The sequence below is a fragment of the Pteronotus mesoamericanus genome, unplaced genomic scaffold, assembly GCF_021234165.1.
Source record: "Pteronotus mesoamericanus isolate MK-2021 breed Mesoamerican mustached bat unplaced genomic scaffold, CSHL_Meso_final contig_25, whole genome shotgun sequence".
In the NCBI taxonomy this organism is placed as follows: Eukaryota; Metazoa; Chordata; class Mammalia; order Chiroptera; family Mormoopidae; genus Pteronotus; species Pteronotus mesoamericanus.
This window is the reverse complement of record NW_026555105.1, coordinates 3,140,402-3,159,699: the sequence shown is the minus strand read 5'-3', so window position 1 is coordinate 3,159,699 and position 19,298 is coordinate 3,140,402. Positions and strand designations below refer to the sequence as shown.

Here is a 19,298-nt window from a genome sequence, read left to right as displayed (position 1 = left end):
ACCGAGTCCTCCAACTTAGTCCTCTTCACACCGTAACCGACGTCAAGCCATACCCGTTCACTCACTTCCCCCTTCAACAGCAAAGCTCTGGAACAGCTGCCCACACTGGTCACCTCTACTGCCCGCTCCTTCTCTCCCCCTCCCTTAAGCCCACACCCAGGAATCCCCCTCAGTGACCCCTGCTGCCCCACCCCACGGGTCAACTCTCCTCCTCCGCCTTCCTGGGGTTCTAGGCAGCGTGACAAGCTCAGTCACTTGCTTTCATCTCCTTTCTTCACTTAGCTTAGACTCAGGCCTCCAAGGTCTCAGAATGGGAACCTTGACCACCTCTGACCCCACCTTCCCTTGTCTGTGGCACACCAGCCATTCAGGGCTCTGTTCTTTCCTCAAGAGTCCCCTGCCACAGGACCTTTGTACTTCCTGTCCCTGCCACCCTATAAAGCTCGTCCCCCAAACTGGGGCTTCCTCCTTCATTTCATTCAGTCTCTGGTCAGACGCTCCCTGTTCAGACCACGACTCCTTTTTCTTCGTAGCCCTTACTTAACATCTTATATAACATCACCTGGACGTGTTTACTGTCTGCTTCCTGAGACTCCAGATAGCCTGCTGCCAGCTCAGAATCTAAAAAAAAAGCAAGCTCCAGGAGAACAGCAGCGGAATCCCATTTTGTTGCAGGTCCCAGAACACTCCCAGAACCTGCCTGGGCCATAGTATGTACGCCAACATTTGAGGGAGTAAATTAATCCATTAACAAAGCAATCATGAAAATAGCTTATAACACTCAGTAAGCCCATTCCGTGAGCCAGGCAAACCTATCAAGTACAACGTAAACAAGAAAGCAGAAACCTTTCAGTAGTTTTCCCACCCAGCGCTCTCGGAATTCCAGAATCTGGTCAGAAAGCGGTCCCCACCCCCAAGCTTTCAGTTATTTCATGAATATGCAAATCACCCCACCTTGATGATCAGGCTGTAGCTGAAGGGCCTAGAGTCCTCACATCAAACAGTGATTTGGTAGAAACAGTAGACAAGAGAAATGGAAACAACTGCTTGTTATGCAAACACTAATTTCTCACTAGCTCTACAGCTGTCTCCACTTTCCCTAACAATGACAAAGCAGCAGACTAATGAGATCTCATAAGCCAAAGGACACGGATTCCACAGTCTTCACAGAAACTACAGATATTTGCTCCAATTTAATACACTTTTCTTCCCAAGAATGTTACTAGTAAGTAGAATGGTATAAGATTCTGATCCAGAAATTCTGGAGCAAGCCCCAGGAAGACTGCCGGTCAGGTGATTCTGGTCAACGCCGGGCTCAGGAGCCACAGGACCAGTTGACCTTCACAGCACCCCGCAGCTCCAACCAGGACTCTTGCTACTCTCAACAGGAAAACAGATGTAATAGCACTGAGGGTTTACGCTTTCCCTTCTTTCACTGAACCTACTAATTAGTATCTGCACAAATGAAATGAGTATGTTGCTGAAGAGTTTAATTCAAACAAGGAAAGTTAAGGGCAGTACAGGGACAGTTAGGAAGACAGATTGACAGGCCCAACCCCAGACCTAACAAGTCAGATGCTGCATTTCAACAACTTGCCCACAGGGCTAGTGTGCGCTGGCCTCCATCGCGAGTTCTCAATGAAACATCAGAATCACCTGGAGAGCTTGATGAACCTCGACACCTGGGTCCCATGCCCAAGCGCTTGATTCATTTGGTGGGTCTACGTGTTTAACAAGGACCCCCGAGAATCCCGATATGGAGGGATCTAAGGTTTGAAAAGCACCAGCGCAGGAAGGCCTCTTCCAGGAGGTTACCACTTACCCACTCACCCATCTAGCCAGGACAAGCGCCTTTCCTGGCCGTTCTATTCCCCGGCAAACCGCACACATCACTGCTTTGTTACTTTCGTACGCTCATCACCATTGGAAATTACCTTGCTAGGTCGCCGCCGGCCTTCCCACCCCTACTAGAACGTAAACTCCAAGAGAGCAAAAACCTTCTGTATATTTTCTCACCCAGGTGTTCATGAGTATGAGAATCCCATCAGAAGGCACCCCCCACCCAACCCCACCAGCCCATCCACTGCAGGGGTTTAATAAACACCAGGGGACAGGGCGCCTCGGTACCCAGGAGCAGATGAGAGGGAGGGTACTTGGAAAGCTAGAGCGGGGGACGGAGATCAGGAAGCGGGGGAACAGAGAGAGGAGGGGGCACAGGGAGAGGACGAAGGAGGACGCGGGGCCGAGGGAGGCCTTCTCATTCCAGCTCCTCCCTCGCAAGTCCCGTGGCCCACTGCCCGCTTTCCTCCACCCGTCCCGCCGGCCGCCCTCTTCCTCCCACCGAAAAGGGCTGCCCCAAGGCCTAGGCACCTGGTAGCTACGGCCTCAGACCCCAGACCGCCGCGTCTTTCGGAAACCCGAGCCGTTAAGATTCAAAGAGTCAATTTAAATAGGAGTTACTCTCTCTAACCTGAAAGTTGATTGGCCTGGACTAGAGAGGCGCTGCCTTTTCATTGGTTCACAGTCAACGCGACGGATTGAGTCATGTCCAAGCAGTGCAGACACGGTGCGCAGGCGCACCAGCTCCGTAAGGACCCGGAAGTCGGGGAGCTAACGGCCCGCCAGCCCCGTGGAGGTTCTAGCGCCAGCGCTGTTCTCAGGGACGTGACATCTCTCTGTGAGATAGAAGCTCTTTGCCGTCAGAGTTGTCTCGTAGGAGATAAAACCGGAGGAGGTGAAGGAACCTTTCAAAGGTGCCAGTAAGTAATATGGCGAGACGGGCGAGTGAGAGTGGGCCGCTCGATAGCGCAGCGCTCGGCGCGGCGTCCTTTGCGCGTGCGCAGTGGTGGCTGTGAGCCCAGTGTGATCGATCGGGCAGTATTCTCGCCTCCATTTTTCTACGAGAGCGGGAGACCGCGAGAGCTGGACTAGCGGGTACTGGGGGCCCGGGATACGTGGAGAGTGGCTGGTGAGGTCGGGGTGGGACCCTTAGAGGACCACAGGAGCGACTGGGGTGAGGCGGGAAGGGGTGATGGTGAGCGGAGCGGCGTGCGCCCTGCGTTGCCAGGCTGGGCCTGCTCCCTCCCTCACTCACTTCATCCTTAGTTCACGTCTATGCCGGGGAGGCAGCGGAGCGCCCAGTAAGGGATTGTCTGTGTTCTCGCTCGGATCCCTCTTCCAGCTCCGGAGATAACCAGTCCTGGGTTGGGGTCTTCTGTCCTCGAGCCTTGGCGTCCTCACCTGCTATTGGGGGATGGTGATTAGGCGCTTAGTAGCCGGGCGAGCTCAGCGTCTTCTGGGAGTTGAGAGGCGGGGCTCGTCCTCTCTTTTCTCTTTCTATTGTCTGTACACCCCCATGATGCTCCTGGCATGAGTGAAGAGACGGAAGAGAATAGCGATAAAGTTTTGGACTGTGATACGGACGGTGCTGGCGGCACCTTGCCCGAGTTACTCAGCCACCTTTTACTGTCAGTGGATTTCTTAACGTCTTTGATCCAATTTCATTATTTCTGTTGTGTCCTAGTGTTGTCTACACAAGCATAGATTTGTTTGCTTCTACATGTACTTTGAGTAGTTTTATGCAGTGAGCTAACACTTCCTTCTAAAGTGCTTAGCATGGTGCCTGACAGGTGCTTAATGAATGCCAGCTGCTGTTGTTAACACCCATTAGTACAGCGCAGTAAGGACTCAGGCTCTGGGGTCAAATAGCCTGGGTTAGGATCCAGGCTCTGCCATTTACAAGCTGTTTGGTCCTGGGCGAGTTAACTTCTTGGGGGCCTTGGATTGCCCATCTCCTAAATAGGGTTAAATGAGGGTTGAATGAGATAATGCGTATCAGTTGCCTGCACAATGTGTGTCATCTACTGTACTGAGTGGCCAAGAAAACACAGTTAGTTTATTGTTAAGTTAAGGAGCACTACAGGAAACGGCGAGGAACAGCAGCCTCTGGAGTCAGACCACGTTCTAGTTCTGGTTCATCCGGGCACTAACGGTGAGCCTTCGGGCAAGTTCTTTCCCCTGCTCATCTGTAAGCAAGGTTACAGGACATCTTTATAGGATGGTGTTGAGGATTCAATGAGATAAAACAGGGTAGACACTTGGTCATTGTTAGCTCTTTTGATCAGGAGCTTCAGTAATTCTCTAGAGGGAGTTGTGTAGCTGGAAAACACAGTTTTCCAAACCCTTTCCTCTAACACTCCCCCGTTCGCAGTCACCCCTGCCAAGTAGAGCGACACCAGGAGGCCCTGGCGTTACTGCTCACTCAGTCCCCTCCTTTCTCCTGTTCGTCTCCCCCGTGCTCTCCGTTTGGTTTTCATCTCTGCCACAGCCACCTGTCCGCATGCGACCTCTCTCTTCATTGCTGTCTCCAGGCTCCTCCCGCTTTCTGATACCCATCCCGACGTCCACATACATACAGACACCGACTTAAAACTTATCATCTACCATTATCTGTTTCACTTTCTAAGACTGAGGGAGAACTTAGACACCTACAAATAAATCGAAGTGCTTTCCTTCAGATTTTTTCTTCATTTTTTATTATTATTTTTGGCCATATGTTATTTGCCATTATTTTATTAAGCAATTTACTCTTTCCAAAGCATTTAAATTAAGTTTTCGTATCACAGTAGGTTTTTCGCCCTCATATTTTGATTTACTATCTAAGTATATAACTTAACCTCTGTTGCTTTAAAATAAGACTAAATATGACTGACATTAGTAAACATACAGCCCAGCTGGTGGAAACAATAGTATGTAGACATCCAGCAATAGCCGCTGCCTCACCTGCTGCAAACACCAGTCAATATTTTATTAACAGAAGACGTGGAAGATTCTGGAATAGCAAGAAAGAATAAAAAATGCAGGTGGACAGTTTGGCAGAGAAAAAAAGCTCTACCGTAGATAACAGCTGACGTGATTTGAATAGTGTCCGTGTGCCACTGTGCTCAATGCTCTGTGCCCCATCCTGTTAAACCTTCACTGCCTCCCCTAACAGCTCGGGAGCCTGATCTCAGACAAGTCGCTGAGCAGAGACAGCAGAGCTGGGATTTGAGCCTCGCGAGTCTGGCCCGATTTCTTTGTCGCTTCTGTAATTTACTAGCGCCTCTCCCCTTCACCGCCCCCCTGTTTTCTCTTTCTGCAGCCGGCAGAGAAATCATTTGCCTCCTCTCCAAGATGTACAGAACCAAAGTGGGCCTGAAGGACCGGCAGCAGCTCTACAAGCTGATCATCAGCCAGCTGCTCTATGACGGCTACATCAGCATCGCTAACGGGCTCATCAATGAGATCAAGCCTCAGTCCGTGTGCGCGCCCTCAGAGCAGCTGCTGCACCTCATCAAGCTAGGTAGCTTGTGGGTGCAGGTTCTTAGATCCCCGTGACGTGCTTTCAGATGTCCTCACACATCAGAATTTTTCAAGATTATTGCCATTTAGTTTTAGTCCCTAATATGTGTCAATGCAGCGTTAGATACCGAAGGAGTAAGCACAATCCAGATCCTAAAGACTGCGAGCCGCTTGTAGCCTCAGGATGTTATACGAATTACCTGGCGCGTTCCGTCGCTGGATTATTGACTCCTTGCAAGTCTCAGCTCAAATTGTCATCCCAGAGTCCCCATTAACCTCTTCTGAAATAACCCCACTGTCATCCCCAGGTCTCCCCGCGCACTCCTACAGTCTCATTTCTATCGTAACAGAATTGTCTGAAATTGCCTTTACTGTTGTGGATTGTTGCCCATGCAGTCCATACCTCCTGCCAGTGAAACTGCCGGCTGCGTAAGGGTCAGGACCTTTTCGTGTCCAGCGGTATATCCTGGTGCCTGCCTGGCGCATAGACAACACTGAAACGTAGGCTTGCCAAGCATGTTCATGCTCTTTGACTCTTCAGCGCCATTAGAATTGGTTATATAGTGTGGTTCTGTGTTTGTCATAAGAAGCGAAACAACTGTACATGGAGGAAGGGCCAGAAGAATTTATACCACCATGTTAGTAGTAATTATCTCTGGGTGGAAGAGGGTCATTTTTATTTTTTTGTTCATCTGCTTTTCTAATTTTTCCTGTACTAATAAACATTATATGATAGGTGGTGCTATTTTAAGTTTAAAACACATACTTTTTTAATTTACTGATTTTGGAGGGAGAGAAACATTGATTTGTTGTTCTGCCCGTCCAGGCACTCACTGGCTGACTCCTGGACGTGCCCTGACCAAACCCCCAGCTGTGGCACATCACGTCGACCCTCCAGCCAGCTGAGCTACCCAGCCAGGGCTGAAACAGGCTGAGAAGCTTCAGTTTATTTAATAATGTATCTGACTTAATGAGCGTCTGAGCTTTTGGTGACAGATCTCAGCACTAAAAATATTAAAACCAGAATGGGAAAAAGTAGACAATTTACAGAACTACTTTTTTCAGTTCCTGTGGTTGCAGTTAAAGCAGAACATTTTGGAGGCAAAAACCGGCTGGGGTGACTACCTATGGGAGCCTCGCCTCCTGCAACCCACGTCGCCTTGCATGCGGTCGCTGTGCCTGCACCCCGGTCAGCATGCCTGGTTTTGTAAAGCATAAGTGTCACCATTCCCGATTAAATCCCAAACTTCATCTTGGCCTTTTAAAATAACATTTTTCATGCGCTCAATTTTTATTGCTTCCAGGAATGGAAAATGATGATACTGCAGTTCAGTACGCAATTGGTCGTTCAGACACCGTTGCCCCGGGCACGGGGATTGACCTGGAGTTCGATGCCGATGTCCAGACCATGTCTCCGGAGGCCTCGGAGTACGAGACCTGCTATGTCACATCCCACAAAGGGCCATGCCGAGTAGCTACCTATAGTAGAGACGGGCAGCTAATAGCTACTGGGTCTGCTGACGCCTCCATAAAGATACTCGACACAGAAAGAATGTTGGCCAAAAGTGCCATGCCAATAGAGGTAAAACCCCTGTCCCGTACTTCCTTCACTGGAGAATGAGAGGAGTGTGAACCGGCGCTAGCTGAGCGGAGGTGCAGAGTGTGTCCTTTGAGTCACACAGACTTTACACGTCGCGTGTCTCTGTTCTTGGTTGTCTAGGTTATGATGAATGAGACTGCACAGCAGAATATGGAGAACCACCCGGTGATTCGGACTCTTTATGACCACGTGGACGAAGTCACATGTCTCGCTTTCCACCCAACAGAACAGATCCTTGCCTCTGGTTCAAGGGATTATACTCTTAAATTATTTGATTATTCCAAACCATCTGCTAAAAGAGCCTTCAAGTACATTCAGGTTAGGAATATTTGGGAAGAAGTTCTATGTTTTTTCTTAAATAAAATGAGCTGTTGTATGACTATTCTCTTTTTTAAAGTAGTCTCAGTAATCATCCTATGAAAAGGGTCCCCAGCGCCCTGGGCAGAGGACCGGTACAGTTGGTGGTCCTGGCCTGTTAGGAACCCCGGCCTCCAAGGAAGGTGGCCTGAGCTCCGCCTCCTATCCCCACCTCCACCCCGCACAGCAGGAGGTGAGAGGTAAACTCTCACCTGACCCTCCCCCCACCCCTCTCCCTGCCAGGCGTTCCGCCTCCTGTCCCCTCCCCCACCCGGCCTACTTGTGGGAAAATGGGTCCCTGGTACTAAACAGGTTGGGGACTACTGCTGTAAAACAGCACAGCAGCAAGGACCTAGGCCCCAGGTGGCACGTGGATCAGTCCGCTGGCACGCAGTTCGCATGTGCCCCCACCCTCTGGCCGGTCGGGACTGCCGCTGGTTCAGTTCCTGCAGCAAGGGGTCAGAATCCCTTTCACTCAAGGTCGCAGGTCCCTGTTTAAAAATACACAACCAGTAACTTACAGGAATAGGAAATGATTTTGTTAAAACTGTCAGGTGTTTGCTGAAGTGACATTTGGTACCTTAAAGCACTTGGTTCCTTCTCATACCTGTGTCATACCTGATCGCTGCTTTAGGGATTCGTTGCATCCATCAAGTGTTTTCCACGTTTCCTCTGGAGACAACTGTTGTGCAGTCGTTTAACATTCGTGTCTCTGCCCTAACAGGAAGCTGAAATGTTGCGCTCCATCTCTTTCCACCCTTCCGGAGACTTCATCCTGGTCGGGACTCAGCACCCCACTCTTCGGCTCTACGACATCAACACGTTTCAGTGTTTCGTCTCCTGCAACCCTCAGGATCAGCACACGGACGCCATATGTTCCGTCAGTTACAACCCCAGCGCCAATATGTACGTGACTGGTAGCAAGGACGGCTGCATCAAGCTGTGGGACGGCGTCTCGAATCGCTGCATCACGACTTTTGAGAAAGCGCACGATGGTGCTGAAGTTTGTTCTGCCATTTTTTCCAAAAATTCTAAATACATTCTTTCGAGTGGAAAAGACTCTGTAGCTAAACTTTGGGAAATATCAACAGGACGAACGCTGGTCAGATACACGGGTATGTGAGAAATTGATATTATCCAACGTTTATGTAGCATTTTACATTTTTGAAAACTCATTTTAGGTAAGGCAAACCAAGGTTTAAACTAGTGTGAAAGAATTTAGTCAAGGCCACGGTTAGTAAGAGGCAGAGCTGGAAGTTAGAGCCGCAGTGTCTCACCTTTGCTCTCCTCGATACGTTACAGCTTAAACTAGATCCGAGTGCGTGCAGGCAACATTGGAGAAACTGGTCTGTCTCAGACGGGGGCCTGCCCTTTTCTCTGCAAAATCCTGGGCGGGTGTACGCAGCGGGGAGGGGAGGGCTGAGAGGAAGACCTTGGCCCAGTCCTCCGCGAGCAGAAGGAGCCCCGAAGTGAGACCACAGTGTCCTGGCCCTGGATGTGAAGTGGGCCCGTCAGGCAGGAAAAGACAATGAGGTTCATCTGATTCTCCTTCATTCGTGGGGGTTTCTGGTTACATGTCCGCCTGTGAGCTCTTTACAATGAGATTTAAATTTGTCCTTTCGCTAGTAGTCTGTTCAGGTCTAGTTACTGATAGTCAACGTTCAAATCCTGTGTGTCGTTCCTCTGTTCCTTGTAGAAGCAGAGGCTGTTTGGTAGAAAACCTCCAGGAAGCTCCAGCTAGTTTCCTCTGGTGTGAGATGTTTGTGCAGGTGCGGAAATCGCCTTGACTGACCCACAGGCTCCCGAGAAGGCCCTGCTGAAAGCGGCTTTGCCTTGGTGTGAAGTTAGCATTTTAGGGAAGAGAGCGGCAGCGTGGGAGGCCCCTGGACCACTAGGGCGCAGCACAGCCTCCCGTAGGTTAGCCCGTCGGGGCCCTCGCCGGCCGCCGCTGCGTGCGGTACCACTGGCAAAGCTGGGGAAGAGCCGTTCTTATCACAGTTGGCGGTGGCTTTATTGAAACACGTAACTTTTGTATGAGCCAGTTTAAAAAATAATCTGATTATTGCTACAAAAAGGCTGCAAGTTGCAAAAAGGAGATATAAAAGCGATCAAAGTGAGAATGGGGACATCTCCTCCCTAGAAGGGACAGCCGCCGTGGGAGTGTGCTGGGGCGGACGGCTACCCCCAGGGCTGCTGGCCAGAGCGTATATATTTTTTAATGCTTGGAATGGTACACAGTTCGATGGTTTTGGTAGAGAATTGAGGTTTGATTTTCAAATGAGGTGGTACTGAATTTATATGCAAATCCCTATTTTCTCTGATGGCTGGTTAAGACCCCTTCGTATCAGCAAAGTTAGATCTGTTTCCGAGTCGAAAGCTCAGTCATAATTCAGAGGGCTGCTGACATCAGACGGGAGAGAGAAAAGTGCCCATTAAACATGGGAAGTTTTGATATGAAAAATTAATTCAAAACACTATAAACGAAATTAAAATGCTGGGCAAGGGGACGATATGCATAGCATATAATAACAGGTGCACGTCAGACATTTGTCAGTGAACCCAAGGAAAGATAAATGACCGACCTCACTCCAAACCTCAGAAATGAAAATGGAAGTACTCTTTGCACTCATCAGATTTCAGGAATTTAAAGGGTTGGTATTATCTAGCATCAATAAACATTTCAGGAAGTCACATTTTTTTTTTTTAATCTTTTTTTTAATTTATTTTTTCAAATACATTTGTCTCTGCCTACCCCCCACCACTTTCCCTTGCCCCCTCCCTCCCTCCCTCCCTCCCTCAACTCTTCCCCTTTGGTTTTGTCCATGAGTTCTTGCTATATGTTCCTTGACTTTCCCCTTCCCTTCCTTTTCCCCGCCCCCCCCTTCCCTGTTGTCTCTGTTGATTTCTTTTCCTTTCAGTGTTGTTGGTCTTATTTTCCTTGTATCTTTGTATTGTTGGTTAGGTTCCACTTATAGGTGAGATCATATGTTATTTGTCTTTCGCCTCCTGGCTTATTTCGCTTAGCATAATGCTCTCCAGTTCCATCCATGCTGTCGCGAAGATTAGTAGTTCTTTTTTTCTTTCTGCTGCGTAGTATTCCATTGTGTATATGTACCATAATTTTTTGATCCAATCATCTACTGATGGGCATTTAGGTTGCTTCCAACACTTGGCTATTGTAAATTGAGGAAGTCACATATTTTTAAGAGTGTCAAGTAGTAAAATACTTACGAAGGGCAGTATGGTGTCATAGAGGAAAATGTTAAATGCATACATAGGGTGGGGCAAAAGTAGGTCTGCAGTCTGTATGGAAAATAATACAATAATTAATAAATTATAATACAGGAATAAACTTTGTTCCACATACAACTATAAACCTACTTTTGTCCCACCCCCCCCCCCTTTTTTTTTTTTTTTTAACCTGCTGTACCCACTCGTAGAAACTCAGCCTAGAAAGACTCTTGGGCAGCATGCACACCCACACATAAAGATGGCCGTGCAGCATTGTCTGGAGTAGCGGACAGTAACAGCAACATAAATGGCACCAGAAGCATGAAGTAAATTGCACAGTAACAACTGTTGAGCCCACCCGTGCTCATCCAGTCCCCAAGGCTGGCTCGGGGGTGCGTGCAGTGCTGCCCCCCGTGAAACAGGAGGGAACTGAGACCGAGGGTGTGAAGTGATTTGTTCAAGGTCACATCACTAATAAGTGGTGAGTCCAGGTCAGACGCCAAAGTTTGTATTTTTATCCATCAAACTATGTTCCCTCTTTATTGGTCTCCACTACATGCTATTGAATAAAAACAGCATGTAACGTCCACTCTGGTTTATATAATTTTCGAATGAGTGTACAACACGGAGATATTCGGAAAGGATGGCCATCAACACCTTAGCTTGGGTGTAAAATTATCAGGCAGTTTTTATTTATATTTTATATACTACTTTAAACAAGAATTTTTTTTTAATGGTCATGTTAAAGCATAAAGCTTTCTTTTGGAGAGTAGATATTCATACAACCCATTAATTCTATTCCTAGGAATTGAATTCTAATAGAAATAACGTATTCTGTACAAAGAATGTTTATCACGATGTTACTTACAATTGGATACAAACTAAATGCCTAGCAGGAAAAGATCTAAGTAGGTAGTGATATTTCCAGGCAATGGGATATTTGCAGCCAGTAAAAATGATGGAAAATGTACCCAACAGGAAGTTGGTGTCCCCAATCTCTGGGCCCTGGAACCAGGCCACACAGCAGGATGTAAGCTTGAATGTGATGTGCTTAAATCATCCCAAAAACATCCCCCCGACAACCTGGTCCGTGGAAAAATTGTCTTCCATGAAGCTGGTCCCTGGTGCCAGAAAGGCTGGGGGCCGCTAGCTTAAACTGCCGTAGAAAAGGCATATATAATGAAGCACCAGTTTTGTATCGTTTTTAAAAAGATCTTCATGCCTCCAAGTGCATCCGAGTTAACAAAGCTGCCTTACAGTTGGGCCCAGAGGCGATTCTCTTTTTCATACTCTTTTTACCGGTCCCAGAATGGCACAGTAAGTGTGTGGTACCTCAGCCATTGTCAAGTGCCGCTTTTACACGGGTGGGATCGATAGCCACGTGGCGCAGTCTGGGGGGGGCCCAGGGCGGGAACTCGGGGAGCTGCTCTGGCGCCCAGGCCCCTAACCTCTTGGTCTGTGTGCAGGTGCTGGCTTGAGCGGGCGGCAAGTGCACCGGACACAGGCCGTCTTCAACCACACGGAGGACTACGTCCTGCTTCCGGACGAGAGGACCATCAGCCTGTGCTGCTGGGACTCGCGCACGGCCGAGCGCCGGAACCTGCTGTCCCTGGGCCACAACAACATCGTGCGCTGCATCGTGCACTCGCCCACCAACCCCGGCTTCATGACGTGCAGCGATGACTTCAGAGCCAGGTTCTGGTACCGGAGGTCGACCACGGACTAGAGCCCTACCCTCCGTGCGGTTCTTCTCTCCGGGACTCTGCCCCTCCCTCCCCTGTGTCCTGTCACCGGCCTCGGTAGCAAGTCATTGTGCCACCTTTGGCAGTCAGGCTGCCACCTCTACAGCCTTCTTGGATTTGTACAAAAGGATCTTTTTTTACCTTGATGCGGAATCATGGTGGAAAAAGTGGGAAGCACAGATCTGTGCAGTTCTGCATTCACTGATGATTATAGTGCGATTCTCATCAGCTGTGTAAATACAGGACTTGCCATTTCTCTGACTCTCTTGATCACATGAAGAAGGATAGAGTGAGTATTAAAGTGCTTTCCAGGTCTCAGGTGGATGTCACGAGCACTTCTCATTGGCTCCCTTTGTCTGTCCCGTGCCTATTCCACATCCTCTGAATGTTTCTGTTCAAAATGCATTTTGGCAGAGAAGTAGGCATACTGCCTGAGAATCAAGAGTTTTGTGCCCTATTAAAACCATTTTAGAGAATCAATTCTACTCTGAAATGACATCCTGATAATAAAGCTCAGATCTGCAACGTTGCTGTTAACACATTTTTCACGTCAATAAAATTAATGGCTATTTTTCTGAAGATTTATAGGAGCCATCTTTCATCATACCTCCCGCAGTATCTATTCATTACCTTCAGTAAGTGTGTTTCTGATAAGGTTTTCCCCGTTGGATGAGAAACAAATTTGGAAATTATATCCTGTCTTAACAAAATTGGGTGAGCCCGCTGCTGCCTCTTACGTAATTTTAAATCCTATTTTTCAGCACAAACCTTAACTACTCATCGGGACACGCACAGAGACTGTGTTCGCAGAAGATTTTTGCAATTAACCAATTTATACGAGTTTTCTTTTTCTTGAAATTTTTTAGAAGGTGACAGTACTTCTCTGGATTCGGCTCAGGCTGGGTCAGAGAACCCTACGCTCTCCTCACAAAGAACTTTGGTTTATATTTATCCCCATGTACAAATACCTCATGATCTGGGTAGCAGTACCTAGAAATATAATCTGGGAATATTGGATTAAAAAATAATAAATAGATTAAAGTAATTGTTTTATGTTACAGGAATTTTAAAGTTTTAAAATTCTGAAGTTTATTGCATAAAAATTCTGCTTTAGTCATCTTTAAGGATGATTTTAATTCTTTGATCTATAAAACAATTTTAAGCATTTTTAATGTGTTAAACCACAGCGTATTTGGTTCAGATTTACAGAGACCTGTTTTTTGCTACGTAGTGAGTAAATTTATTTTTATTTTGTGTCCTGATTCCCTAGTATTTGAACTAGGCCTTCTATGGATGCTGATTTTATAAGATTTAAAAGAAACCACCCTGGCCAATGTGGCTCAGTTGATTGGAGCGTAGTCCTATAAACAGAAGGGTTGTGAGTTCAATTCCCAGTCAGAACACATACCTAGGTTGCGGTTGAGTCCCTGGTCGGGTATATACAAGAGGCAACCCATCTCTATTTTTCTCTGGCATGGATGTTTCTCTCCTCTCTCCCCCTCTCTCCAAAATCAATAAGCATGTCCTCAGCGAGGATAAAAAAAAATAAAAGATTAAAAGAAACCAGTTCTAGCAAAAAGGTTACCAAACATGACTTCCCACTTACTCTGATTTTTCTTTACTTCCAACCCCTGAAGCCGAGGGAGAGGGCGGTGTCCCCGTGGTGGTCTGCCCCGGCACACGCAGGAGGGCGGCGCCCGCGCTGCGCTCTGTGAGTCCGCTCAGGCTTTTTACGTGCTCATGAATTAAAAGACTAACAGCTGCTTTCTCCAGTTTGGGAACAGTCTCGGCGATGGATCTGTCGTTTCAGGACTTCTATTTATAGGATCAAAATACTGTTGTGTGTTTCCAAAATGAACTTTTTTAACTTCTTTTAAAAATTACATTAATGTTCAAAAACTGGTATAAATGCCAGAAGTATTACATGCACGTAATTAATTGTACCACATAACATCTTGACATTCAAATGGTTAATAATACCGAGTCCGGATAAAAACTCAGAACTGCTATGTTATTTTTTAAAGACATGTGATTTCTAAAATAAACTTTTTGTATATAATGATAATTTAAAGCTAGTTGGTTTTTTTTGGACTTTGCTTTGAATGTTTCTGCGTTTGAACATAAGTTCTCCCAAAGCAATTATGACTTTGTTACTTTTCAGTGTTTTCTTTAGTGCATTGTTCCAGAAGTCAGGTTTCTGTACAATAGTTTAATCACCTTTAGCTCTGTGTTTTGCCCTTCTACTCTCTCCAAATTTAGAAGCTTGGGTACAATTCCATTTCTTTAGGTGATTCAGAGAAACCTACCTTTTGCTTTGAGTTTTGCTTCCCCTTTAGCAGGAAGGCAGTCCTCCTCCTCCTCAGGGCGATGGCTTCCTTTTCTGTGATGAAAGAGCTTCAAAATCCTCCCCAAAATTCATGGAAATCAGTGAAGCTGCTTTTTTGTATTAAACATACCATGACAAAAGCAGGTTGGGAGGAGGGAAGACGCTTATTTCTCGCTACAAATCTGCATAGAGTTTCTTTTCAAGCCACAAATTCCACTGAGGGCATTTGTGGATCCCCCTCAGCCTAATTTCTGACCTCTGAGTCTGCACAGGGTTGGGAACTTTGATCAAGACCCAGAAAGCAAGCCCAGAATGCGAGAGGTGCGGCCCTCAGCGAAAGGGAGCGCTGGCCAAACCCCGCTTGGGGCAGGGGCAGCGGCAGGGCACACGCTCAGGCCTGCGGGCGGCAGGGGTCTTCTCGGAGAATCCCGCCCACGGGCTGCGTGGCGCTCTGGCAAGGCCGGGGTAATTCACAGCCCGCGCAGGCAGGGCAAACGAGCCGAGCGCGCAAGGCCACTCCGGCCGGTAGTGGCCACAGATACGCGACAGAAGCAGCCTAAACTGTCTGCGGACAGCACAGCCCAGCCCAGGCCTCGGCCCTCATTCACAAAGCTCTGCAAAGCCCGAGGCCACACTCCGTGCGGACGCAGGCGAGTGGCCACCGTGATGAGAGCCGGGAGCGACTAGGACAGCGTCAGACCCGGAAAGGCAGTGGAATTATCACACAAGCATAAGCTATGTTTGAAGAACAACAACAGGGTAACCAAAGTGGGACCGCCGATGGAGAGACTTCAAAAGTGACCGAGTAGATGGGAGCCACCGAAAGAGAACTAGAAAACACTGCGTTTCCATAGCTTTCACACCGCGCTTGTGCCTTTTTTCTGGCACCTGCAGCCTCTGCCTCCTCCTCCCTTAGCGGGTGTCTTATCTCGGCAGCCTCTTTCCGTCACCTTTTGGGGAACTTACCCTTCACCCTGCACCCACGCCACAGCGACCGCTGGCCGGTGGCAGCACTTGAAGACCTGATTTTTCTTGTTCTCACCGGCACCGCGCAGCCTCTTCCAGCTCCATGACCCCCGTACACCCACAGCAAGTTCTTTGCTTTTTTCCAAGTCTTGCTCTGCTTCCTTCTCCATCTCAACCTTGGGATCGAAATTCAGGCCATTAAACTGAGTTATGGCTGGTTATGGTCACTGTAGGAACGACCCCAGCCCTCCCTGTTCTATCCCTACATTAGGGGATGTAGATGAATATGTTGGCCATTTATGAAATTCTACTTTTACCAAAATAACTATTTTTGAGTTATCTTCATGAAGTTGAAATCTGCCAGAGGATCAGTAACTTCAAAGCAGTGGGGTGCAAAGTTTCCTGCCAAGCCCGATGCTTTGGCCGATCTAACGCGCGTTCAGCTGCACTGGAATCCTCAGGTACGAATGCCCAGTGTGTGAATCCTACCACGCCCAGGCCTGAGAGCCAAAGTGCACGTGAACACAGTAGGAAAGCATATAAAACCAGTTCTGTACATAAAATCTCTTCCTGCACATTGACTAGGAGCTACCCAAGTGACCAGACTCACTAGGTTCAGAGAAGAAAATTAATCCAGAATGCCGTCCTCAGTGGCATGTTTTTCAAGAGGGGAAATAATTACCGCATTGGAGTGTCCGTAACGTTCTTGGTTCTCTTGAACTCAAGCTGTTTCAACCTTCAGTGAGCAGGATATTGCGAAAGCCAGCCAGTTTCCTAGAATAATTAACTTGCAATATCTGTGCGCGAGAGAGACTCATTTGCCTTGAGAAGTAAATAGAAATGGATTCCAGCAAAATGTCTAAGGCCCTTCATTCAGAAAAACTGTAGTGGGGCCAAAGAGCAGACTGAGAAATCAAGTCCTTCATTCACAAAATGCTACACCAGTTCCTCCAGAGGCGTTCACCTATTTACTGTCAGGGCCAAATCCTGTTGCTATCGTGTCTTGGTTTTGTTTTTTGGTCGAGGTGCTTTTTCCTAAGGAAAGGCATGCACATTAGAGCCTTCTGATCTGTACTTGAACTTGGATCAGCCCTTCAGTTTTGGAAGGGCCTTTTCAGGCTTTTGCTGAGGTGATGAGAACTGGGAAAACGTGAACTGGTTGACGTCTGTCTTGTTTCTTTTCCGGGAGACTTAGGTTCAGATTTTATCTCTGTCTCTTTGCTGTGGGAGCACATTTGTCTATCCTTTTTTTCTTTTTTGCAAATACATAATGAAAAATAAAATAGAAACAATGGTTGCCCGGGGCTCGCGGAGCAGGGAATGAGAATGACTGCTCGGGGGTACAGGGCTCCTTTGGGGGTGATGTTCTGAAATTGCACAACTCTGAATATACTAAAAAAAAAACACTGAAAGGGTAAATTTTGCAGTATGTGAATTAATGAAGCTGCCATCTTTTTAATCGAATGTCAACAGTACAAAACAACAGACTTCCCAAGTTTCAGCTCGTTGTTTTAGCTCTATCTCTATTCACTTCCCCTTTCTTGAATTATTGTGAAGTGAATTTCAGAAATACTTTATCTGTAAATATTTAAGTATAATCTCAGAGATCAGGACTTTTTAAAACACTGTTCATAGCATCATTACACCTTAAAGTGTTAACATCAATTACTTAATATCATCACGTACCTAGTCAGTGTTCCAGCTGCCTTACAAATGATTTGTTTTGAGTTAGACTCCAAATAAGGCCCACACATTGTGCTTGGATGTGTCTTTCGAGTCTCTTCATCTTCAGACTCCACCGCTGTCTTCCCCATCCCGCCTTTTGCAGTTTATTTATTGAAGAAAGTAGTTGGAGTTTTCGGCCAAATTGATCTCTCTCTCTCTCTCTCTCTCTCTCTCCACCCCGCCCCCTCAGTCCCTCCCAGGTGTTAGGGATATGTGACTTTTGTTTTAGACAGTAATGGGTTATAGAGGAGGGATATTTGGGCTGAGCTCCCCTCTGCTCTAGAATTTTTTTCCCACGGGTATGTGTAGGGAAGCATCGGATTTAGGTTTCATGGAGTCTCGCCTGGACCCACAAACCTCAGCCTCAGCCCCATGGCTCCGCCGCACCCTCCTCTGATGCCACATGACCTGGGCCCACCAGCAGAGCCAGACGAGAGGCGAGCAGAGAAGCCCGCCAACACTTAACAGAGACCTCTGGCTGCTCTGCGGCGCCCTTTGCCCACAAATGTCAGCAGCAGCATGCAATGCGCCGGTGCCCTGTTGATACTTTGTCTTATCTGTAAAGACTAAGAGGGTAAAAAAACTTCCGCTGTCATGTATGTCCTGTATAACTTCAGCCTTCGTGACTCACTGCTCTTGCATATGAGTCTGCTAGTTTTCCTAAAATGGAGCTTGCTAATTCCATCGTTTTCTTTTTTTAATTATTTGCGTGTTCATGGTGTCCCAGCCAGGCATGCCTCTGCCCCTAAGCTGATCTGCCCCAGCTTCTCATACCTTGCCCGCCTCAGGAAGCCTCCCAGAAACGCCTCCCCCCCTCACCCCTCGGTGCCCTCCTCCCGGTAGATGTCCGCTTGGACTGGGTTGTGAAATCCATCTCCGTCTCCGCGGGATCCTTGTCCCCGCCTTGTTGGGGGCTCCCATCAGCAGCCCGGCAGTTCATTGGTCCAGGAAGTTAACTTCAACAATGATAACCATTTAAGAGATGAATCATCTCAGCCGGAAATCAGCCAGCTATTTCCATCGGTAGCTCCTTCCCAGCACTCAGACTTTTGGGGCCTCCACAAGGGACTCCACACGGGACAGACAGCAGACAAGCCCGTAAGTGCTATCATCGCAGGAAAGGAGCCGTGAGGGAGACAGCTCACAGGAGAAGGAACCTGATCCAGGCGCAGAAGGATGGACTCTGGTTTGTCCAAATGAAATGAAGAGGTGAACGCACCTGGCCAGGAGTCCTCTTCCTTGTAACCCCCCTGGAAGCTGAGTCTGAATTTAGGGAAAGTACAATGACTTAGCAACAATTCTGAATATTGCATGAGCAACTGCTCTGGTTCCCGTTTACAGATGGTGGGTGGGTGAACTCTGAGAGGGCACAGGATTTTATTGACAGGTGCTCAGCATAGCCCGGCGCGGAGTCAGTCAGCACCCAGAAAGTGAGTGCAGCTCCGTAACGGGAGCCAAGTCCAGGAGGAGCACATGGGGGAGCGGGGAGCCGTGTGCCTCTGAGCGAGGGGCGTCCGCTGCGGCAAGGCCCTGCAGGGCGGTCCCCTTGACGCGTTTTCTCCTGGCTCTCCTAGGACAAGTGTTGGGGGCAGGAAGGAAGAAATGCTGACCGCTATCGGAAAGTTGGGCTTCTGGCCTCCGATCGGGGAAATGGGTTTGGTCTGTTGGCTGTGAGCTGCTCCACATTTGAGGGATGAGAACACTGTGCGTTCATACACTGAGCTTTTCAAAGAAGGAACTTCAACCTACAAAGCAGAAGAGTGGTTGTTTTTTTTTTTTTTTTCTTTTGTGGTTTCACATAACAAATGTATGCCAATCTCTACTTTTAAGTGAAGTGAGACAGTCTGGTGTTGAGGACTGAGTGAGGCTGGCGTTTCTAGCCTCCCTGCCTTCCCTCACCCCTCTCGTCTGCCTCTATACCTGCTTTCCAGAAAGTCCGCCGTCTGGGAAGACCTCTTTGACAACCTTCCCTGCTGCCAGCCGGCCCCACGAACTCCGTTTCTTAGAACCA

General features: G+C 47.9%; 1 protein-coding gene across 2 annotated transcripts; it reads left to right on the top strand.

Moving 5' to 3' along the window:
* The first annotated feature begins 2,603 nt into the window (after positions 1–2,603).
* Positions 2,604–14,290, top strand: CSTF1 (cleavage stimulation factor subunit 1). Of its 2 annotated transcripts, none has more exons than XM_054573582.1 (6): positions 2,604–2,759; positions 5,141–5,341; positions 6,645–6,922; positions 7,061–7,258; positions 8,022–8,412; positions 11,995–14,290. In XM_054573582.1, the coding sequence occupies exons 2-6, from the start codon at positions 5,173–5,175 to the stop codon at positions 12,252–12,254; spliced, it is 1,296 nt and encodes a 431-aa protein (XP_054429557.1). In that variant the 5' UTR covers positions 2,604–2,759; positions 5,141–5,172; the 3' UTR covers positions 12,255–14,290. The 2 variants fall into 2 exon arrangements, with proteins under 2 accessions (XP_054429557.1, XP_054429556.1); XM_054573581.1 differs by lacking the exon at positions 2,604–2,759 and adding an exon at positions 2,864–2,934.
* Positions 14,291–19,298: the final 5,008 nt, after the last annotated feature.

What these genes read in the sequence shown, in the direction of transcription:
- CSTF1 (XM_054573582.1), top strand. Translation starts at nt 5,173, where the DNA reads ATGTACAGAACCAAAGTGGGCCTGAAGGACCGGCAGCAGCTCTACAAG. An exon ending in AAAGTGCCATGCCAATAGAG is followed by an intron (nt 6,923 to 7,060) that starts GTAAAACCCCTG and finishes TTGGTTGTCTAG; the next exon opens with GTTATGATGAATGAGACTGC. An exon ending in GAGCCTTCAAGTACATTCAG is followed by an intron (nt 7,259 to 8,021) that starts GTTAGGAATATT and finishes CTGCCCTAACAG; the next exon opens with GAAGCTGAAATGTTGCGCTC.